General features: G+C 42.6%; 1 protein-coding gene across 1 annotated transcript; it reads left to right on the top strand.

Moving 5' to 3' along the window:
- The first annotated feature begins 545 nt into the window (after positions 1 to 545).
- LOC121432833 (60S ribosomal protein L23a-like) lies at positions 546 to 1013 on the top strand. The gene is made up of 2 exons (XM_041630972.1): positions 546 to 845; positions 876 to 1013. Exons 1-2 carry the CDS (start codon positions 546 to 548, stop codon positions 1011 to 1013), a joined length of 438 nt encoding a protein of 145 aa, XP_041486906.1.
- Positions 1014 to 8593: the final 7580 nt, after the last annotated feature.

Here is an 8593-nt window from a genome sequence, read left to right as displayed (position 1 = left end):
TTTCAACCAGAAGCCCTCCCATGGTCCAGCTCAAAGACGTGGAAGGAAAACAATGGGCTGTGCTGCTGACCAGGAGAGATCGTCAGCTCCCATTGTAGACAACGCCAGCCCCCTCGGGTCCTACTTCACTCTGGCTGCAGAAGTCCCCGCAGAGGAAGAGAACATTCCAGATGGAAGCTATTACTGTCTCAGAAGGTTTCTTAAGTTACCTTTTGCCCTTCCTATGTCTTTCTCTCCCTCTAGGTTCCATTTAACTGTCAAATAACTTCTTACTGGATGTTTCTAAACTAATAATTTATAACAATTATAGTAGCCAACTAGAGAAAAGCATAGTTCTCTATCATTTGTAACCATGTGTTCCAGTCTCAAACAAGACATCTTTTTAAAACAGGGACATAAAAATATTACGTACGTCTTGGGGGTCCTAATTTTTTGTCATTGTTGTTTTTCAAGATGGAGTTTCTCTGTGTAACCATGGCTGCCCTGGAACTCGCTCTGTAGACGAGGCTGGCCTTGAACTTCAAGAGATCTGACTGCCAGTCAAGATGGCACCAAAAGCAAAGAAGGAAGCTCCTGCCCCTCCCAAAGCCAAGGCTAAAGCGAAGGCCTTGAAAGCCAAGAAGGCAGTACTGAAAGGCATCCACAGCCACAAAAAGAAGAAGATCCGTACATCGCCCTCCTTTCAGCAGCTCAAGACCCTGCGGCTACGAAGGCAGCCTAAATACCCCCAGGAGAGCGCGCCCAGGAGGAACGAGCTTGACCACTATGCCATCATCAAATTCCCCCTGACCACCGCGTCAGCCATGAAGAAGACAGATGACAACACACTTGTGTTCATTGTGGACGTCAAGGCCAACAAGCACCAGATCAAACAGGCTGTGAAGAAACTCTATGACATCGATGTGGCCAAAGTCAACACCGTCATAAGGCCCGACGGAGAGAAGAAGGCGTATGTTCGGTTGGCTCCTGATTATGATGCTCTGGATGTTGCCAACAAAATTGGAATCATCTAAACTGAGCCCAGCCAGATAATTCTAAATATTCACTTCTTCACCATAAAGAGAGAGAGAGAGAGAGAGAGAGAGAGAGAGAGAGAGAGAGAGATCTGACTGCCTCTGTCTCCCTGGTGTTAAAATTAAAGGGTTGAGCCACCACTGTCTAGCTGGGGCCCTAATTTTTTTCATCTCAAAGTAAGGTTTATGATAATTCTGTGGTCAAAATTACTTCATGAATAGGAGACTTATACTCATTTGTAAAAGAAACCATGTTCCACATAGTAAAAATAAAAAACAGAGGAAGAATTTTTTTTTTTTTAAATAAGGAGACAGAGAGGGGTGGAGAGATAGTTCAGTAGGTAGAGGTACTTGACATGCAAACCTGAAAATGTGAGTTCGATCCCCAGAGCCTCCATAAAGTGAAAGGAGAGAAATCACCTCCACAAAAGTCATCCTCTAACTTCCATACATGTAACATGGTAAACACACAGTCACACAGTGTAAACACACACACGCCCATGAGTAATGAGGACAATGATAAATACATTTTTAAAGAAATAAGGATCAGTTTCCTAATCCTGTGAGTTTCTTAAAGATAGACAATTTCATGTTGAATTTGTTTATGGTTATTGTTGTCAATCAATAGTGTCCAAATAGTGAGTTTCTTGAATTAAAAACTTTTCACATTGGAAGGGGAACTTGACCTCCCTTTGACCAATGATGACAATGAAAGTCAGAAACCACAGGCTATGAGCCAGTGTGGAGAGTACGGAACAAATATTTATCTAAATCCTTTTCTGAGAATTTAGAAAAATTGGAAAATGAGCCAACAGAACAACCAGAACCTGTCACTGTGAAATGACAGATAACTGGTTTTCTGTACCATGAGTGGAAACTCATGTCTTAGGAGTTGGTGTATCATGGTTACTTGTGAAGTTAGCAAATGACTGTGAGACCAAAAAGGGACAACCTATAAGGGGAATTACCAAGAGGGATGATCTTCTTATTCTAAAGATGCCAAAAAGAGTAGCAGGCAGAACTCCTGAGGTACAGAAGAGAGAGATGGTTGGATCTAGAGATGCAACTTAGTCAGCAGAGTGCTTGCCTAGCATGCAAAAATCCGAGGCCTGATTCCCAACACTAGTGAGGTGTAGTCAAGAGGATTGGAAGTTCAAGTTAATTTTTGATTACATAGTGAGCTCTGGGCTTGCCTCAAAGAGGAGGAGATGGGGGAGGTAGATTAATGTGGTCAAAACAATTACAGAATTATCAAAAACCTTACATACTGTCTCAAGATAAGAAAAAAATATATATGAATATATAGCACTCAACAAAATGGTGACAAAGAAAAACTTCAGCCTGAGTTATTTTTTTAAAAGAATATTAAACACCCAAATTAGCATACTTTTTAGTGCCTTTTTTTTGGGTTTTTTTTTTTTTTTTTTTTTTTTTTTTGGTTTTTCGAGACAGGGTTTCTCTGTGGTTTTGGAGCCTGTCCTGGAACTAGCTCTTGTAGACCAGGCTGGCCTTGAACTCACAGAGATCCGCCTGCCTCTGCCTCCCGAGTGCTGGGATTAAGGGCGTGTGCCACCACCACCCAGCTTTTAGTGCCCTTTATGTATCTAAGGATATTTTAGGCAATTTTCACTTTTCTCATCCCACACAGTTCTGCCAGGTATTTGTGTGCAACGCAATCCTGATTTACAGATAAAGCCCCCAAAGGTTTGCCCAAGATGACCCAACCAGAGAGCAGCCTGGCCCACCTCTGACTGGGAGGCCTGTTATAGGTGTCACATATACTTCCTCCTAGAATTCGGACAGCAACAGGATGGAGTTACCGAAGAGACAAACTCTGCCACTGTGGAAAGTTTAGAGTCTGCTTTTACTAAATCCACGAGGAAATCCTGACTGAACCCAGAAGAAAGAGAAATGGTCCATTGCTTAAAGTATCTGCTAAGATTTGAATACAGCTTATTACCACCAATGCCAGTGTGGAGGCTTAATCCCTCAGTTGGTGGCCGAGAGAGGAAGGTGCTTGCACCCCTGAGTGGTAGCCCTCACGAATGGGATGGCAGCTTTCTTATGTGACTGTCAATACACTCTCAAAGGGTATAGGTCAGTCGCTGTACGTCTGGCCTCCCTAAGCAGGCTACTCCAAAGTCTCCCTCTTTTGCAGGCCTCCCCCTGTCCTTCTGTTTTTCTACCACATTTTGCACAGCACAGGGCACTTGCCAGATGTGGTCGGCCATGTCATCTCAGACTTCCTGTCTCCAGAATCGACCGACCCCTTTATAAATTATCCAAACTCAATCATTCTGTTACAGCAGCAAGAAGCAGCCTATGCCAGGGTCTTGGTGATTGTTCGTGGGGCTTTTGTTGTTCTAGTTTTCATTTTGTGTTTTAAGCAGGAGAGAAGAAGAAGGCATTCCTAACAGAGGTTGCCACCATTGCAATGCACTGTTGATAAGATTTTTGCAAAATCTGCAGCAGCAGCTGAGGAGAGCAGCCAGAGGCAGGATAGATGAAGCCTGGCGGTCTGCCATAGAGAGGCAGGGAAGAGACGAAGCTTTTGGTAAACTTAAGGAAGTCGCAGAGGAGGGGGAGCAAGAGAAATTCACTGGGTTTTAAGCAGGGTTGGCTCAGACAAAACAAATCATATACAGGCAAACCAGGCCACAACATAAAGTTGTGTTATAGTAGGAAGTGTCAGGTGTGTTAGGGGCTGCAAGAAACACAGGAAAATGAGTTTGGGTACTAAGTATCATTTGTATGCTATTTCATAAAATATTTAAAAAATGCTGTCAGTCGAGGAAGGCCACACCTCCTCCAACAAGGCCACATCTCTGTGAGCCTATGGGGGGCAATTTCATTCCACCACCACAGCCTTCTTCCAGATAGAAGTGGCAGGTAAAATGGGGAGGTTAGATTAGATTATCATTTCAAATAGTCACACCTTGGCTTCCAGAAATCAGTGCTTTCTCTTTGAAATGACATAAATACATGTGATCATACATAAGGAGTTGAAATGTACCAGAACCCAGAACCCCCACACCCAGAAAGTGGAGAGAAATCAAACTAAGGAGGAAAACAGAGCTACCATGAGATGCCATCCAGGCAGAACTGTCAGCCATAAGAAAACAGGGTGGAATGCCACAGCAATGGAGTAAAAACGGAGAAAGAAATTCCACTCTGCAGGCCCAGCCCTCTCTGACTCCATTAAGTGGGGCATAGTCACATGTCTCTGCTTTCCTGGCAAGCTGCTTCCAGCTTTATAAAGCGCAAACGTCTTTCCTCCCCATCCCCGTGAAGGGTTTCCCATGTTGCTCTCAGAGTCTTGTATTTATTTTACACTTATCTTCCACTTCTAGCTGGTTATTTTACATGTCTACCCTTGCCCATAGATTGCTAGATCCTTGATAGTCGGAACAGCATTTTATTCAACTGTGCAGTCTAGCAAACTCAGAGTCAGGCTCACCAAAGAAGCTCAACGCTGCTAGTTTGGTAACAGTTAAGTGATGTTGAAAGCACAGAGTCCTCAATGCTTTTGTCTAGCCGCTGTTTAGATCAACAGAAGCTGCCAGTGTCAAATGGCATCTGACACCGGTTTTCTAAAATTTCTCTTAAAATATCTACAAATCTGGAGGAGATAAATTAAAAGGAAAATCTTAAAAACTTACTTTCATTCACCACCTGCCTAATGGAACCGTGCCGAAGAGCACTGCTGACAAAAGCCTTGCATTAGTCTCCTTGATCAGAAGCCCATTTGAAAAGAAGTACAAAGACCATCCCATCTCTCTAAAAACTCTATGGAAGCCTGGAGGACGAATCCAGGATCCATCACAACCCTGACACTGGACAGCTGCCCTTCTTGTCTAACCACTGATTTCCAGGTTGCCAGAATACTACTACTTGTCTTCTCCAATTCTAGAGTGTTTGTCGATTCATAAATTTAGAGTATAAAGAAACTGAAGCAAATGAAATGAAAATCATAATAAAAGACATAAATTTAGAAGTTATGAATTATAAAATTATGCATCACGTATAAGCATTTAAGAAGCCCACAAACTTTCCAAGAACACACAAAGTATATATACCTAAGTGTATTCTTGAAGGAAGTTTTAATACAAATAAAAGAAAAACTCTACAAGCAATTTAGACAACTTTAAAAAATGATTGCATATGGGGCTGGAGCAATGACTCAGTGGTTAAAAGTACTTGCTGCTCTTGCAGAGAACCAAGAGTTTAATTCCAAGCACTCAAATGCAACAAGTCACAACTGCCTGAGATGCCAGTTCCTGGGGATACAACACCCCTCTTCTGGCATCCAAGGGAATCAGCACACATGCTCTATCTATCTATCTATCTATCTATCTATCTATCTATCTATCTATCTATCTATCTGATGGAGGAAGGTCATTGGCTAATAAAGGAACTGCCCTGGCCCATTTTATTGGTTAGAGGATAGGTGGGAGGAGTAGACAGAACAGAACGCTGGGAGGAAGAGGAAGTGAGGTCAGAGTCTCGACAGCTCTTCTCTCAGGAGCAGACGCCTGAGAGAGACGCCATGCCCCGCTCCCGGGATGAAGCTCCAACCCAGGATGGACATAGGCTAGAATCTTCCCAGTAAGCGCACCTTGGGGTGCTACACACAGATGATTAGAAATGGGCTAAATTAATATGTGAGAATTAGCCTAGAAGAGAATGGGCCAAGCAGTGATTAAATGAATACAGTTTGTGTGTTGTTATTTCGGGCATAAGCTAGCCGAGCAGGCAGCTGGGGTGCCAGGGACGCAGCCCCGCCGCCCCTTATTACTACATCTATCTATCTATCTATCTATCTATCTATCTATCTATCGATCTATCTATCTATCTGTGTGTGTCTTTCTCACACACACACTCACACATACACAACACACACACACAAATAAATAAGTAATAAAGTAATTTAATTTTATATCAAATGAGAAAGTCAAGATTTTTCAGACTTTTCCTTGGCTTGTGTTTTGGAGAAAACTTAAACAGGATGCATAGAATTTTAAGGAACAAATTTTGCTTTTGGTCATGGTGTTTATCCCCATAGAAAGCAAACTAGAACCCCCATTACACAATGGAGCAACAGGGTAACCCTATCAAAACACCATTTACAAAAGATGACTGCACAAGAAGAATTTGTGTTTTGACCGCCCCGGACTTTGCCCTGCGGATAGTTACCCTTAAATTCATGATTCTCCAAGGCGATCCCTGAAATAAATGCTAGAAGGGAGTCCCTCCCCTTGGCATCCTTTTTATCTTCAGCCTTGTTGCTTTCAAAATCCAGAATATTCCATGTTCCCCAGGGTTGGCATGTCTGTGGTCAAGTCAGATTAGGATTCTTTTAAAACCCTGGATATCTGGTGTGTGAGCATATTTCTAGAAGTAAACACCACAAATCTTGTCCTGTTTTTGACTATTCATTGAGTTCTTTGTGCCTGTTAACCCTTAGCAGCAGGTCTCAACTGAACAACTCCTTAACAGTTCTGGCTGAGGTGTTGAGGCAGACTCAGTCGAACCTTGTGCCTGGATGAAATTGGTTGGCTCTTCACCTTCACCACCAGCAGGTTCATGGTAGGGTAGTTTGGGGGATAGGCCTAAATGATCAGGTCACGGTCATATCTGCCACCTCTCTCTTCCACCTCCCAGGCTCTGCCAAAACTAACCTCAGCCTAGGTAGGTTATCGGCTTCACAGTTTCATGTGGTGCCTGATTATCTGACCCACAACAGCCATAGATCACTCTCACATGTGAATGGGAAAAAGGTATCTCTTAATGAAGTCACATACGACTTCCTCTCTGCTTTCAGAGGGACCAATTTATACTGAAGCTTTTTCTTTCCTTGAAAGGCATGCAAGAGGCAGACAACATCCTGAAATTTTAATGACTCCTCTAAAGCTCTAATCTCAGCAGGCATCTGATCTAAGTGGAGAGAAACAAGGGGTGACCGTTAAAATCACATGTTTCAGAAAGCAAGACAAGGATTGTCAACTCTTGTGCCCCTGGTAGGAAAGACTTCATATACCCAGCTTACACCCAGGCAGCTCAAGGTAGGAGTATCAGTCTTAAGCAATGGCATATTTCTAGTACCAAATCTATATGGTTTCCCAGTTGTAAAAGACAGAAAACCAACTATCTAGATGCGAATTTTAATGAGTTTTGTGACCAGGGAAGTCAAGAGTAGGACTTTAGGCATAGCTGGATCAAGGATCGCAAATAATTAACTACTGTTCATTCTTTTCTCATTCTCTCTTCCTACATCCAGCTGTGTTAGTTATTTTTCAGTTGATATGAAGAGACATCATGACTGAGGCAGCTTGGGTGAGTCCGTGACTCTCAGAGCAGGGAGCACAGCGGCAGGCAGGCACTGGAGCACCAGATGGGAGCTTATATCCGATCCACAAACACAAAACAGAAGATAGTCAATTGGAAATGGTGTGGGATTTTGAAACCTCAAAGACCACCTCAATGACCCATCTGCTCCAACAAGGCCTTATATCCTAATTCTTCCCAAACATTTCCACCAACTGGAAATCAACTAAGGATCAAGCATTCAAATATATGAGCCTGTGGGTCCATCCTCATTCAAACCAACACACCAGTTATCCGACTATACTTTCAGTTTCTCTGCATCTCTTTTCTGTCCACTAGTAGCCCAACCCTACATCCCCATGGCTCACATTCCATACGAGGACTTGCATTCAAGGGCTTTGATGACACTATTTGTATACCCACATTTTTGATAAGTCATTTCAGACAGATCATCACAACTAACCGGTCCGGGTTTTCTCCCACTTGGAAGTGATAATCACAACAAAACAAAGATAAAAAACATATGGAACGATATAATACTTTTCTGCAATTTTAAGAATTTCTGTATTTTAAAACTTAATCTCAGGCTGAGGCTGCTACTCAGTTGATAGAATGCTTACCCAGCATGCATGAGTTCCTCATTTCAGTCCCTAGTACCACAGAAACCAGGAGCAGTGGCTCATGGCAATAATCCTAGTACTAGGGTAGTGGATTGCAAGTTCAAGACAATTTAAGCTACACAGTAAGTTCCAGACTAGCTGGGGCAACATGACACCCTGTCTTAAGGAAGAAAATTAGTGAAAAGGTGAGCATTACCTGAATAACACCCACAATTGTCCCCTAGCCTCCATATTCATATGCACATACATGCAAATTCACACAGACTCATACACACACACACAAAACTATATCCATTCATAAACACAGACACAAAGCAATGTACTCCTAAAACAAAGCCATATCATCCATTTGTGATTTTTGTAAATGTACATGTTTGTAGATATGTTTATACTTATGTGTGTATATGTGTACACACACATCCATGTAACGTTCCTCTTTCATTGTCTCCTATGACTGCCATGCTCCCCACCCTATCCCAGAGTACATATCCCTAATGGGACAGTAGTATGTGAGGTCTCTGGGAGGTGAGTGGGTAAAGAATTCTTAGTGTCCTTATAAAAGGACCCCCAGAAGAATGCCTTGCCCCTTCTACTGAGTGGGGACAGAGAGATGGTACCATTTTTCAACCAGAAAGT

Source organism: Microtus oregoni, unplaced genomic scaffold, assembly GCF_018167655.1.
Source record: "Microtus oregoni isolate MIOR12 unplaced genomic scaffold, Mior012 000036F_ref0000092, whole genome shotgun sequence".
Classification (NCBI taxonomy): Eukaryota; Metazoa; Chordata; class Mammalia; order Rodentia; family Cricetidae; genus Microtus; species Microtus oregoni.
Note: the sequence above shows the minus strand (reverse complement) of the source record. Positions and strands in the feature narration are given on the sequence as shown.

Coding starts and splice junctions, on each gene's coding strand:
- LOC121432833 (XM_041630972.1), top strand. CDS start 546: ATGGCACCAAAAGCAAAGAAGGAAGCTCCTGCCCCTCCCAAAGCCAAG. Junction 846..875: donor CACTTGTGTTCATTGTGGAC/GTCAAGGCCAAC, acceptor CAGATCAAACAG/GCTGTGAAGAAACTCTATGA.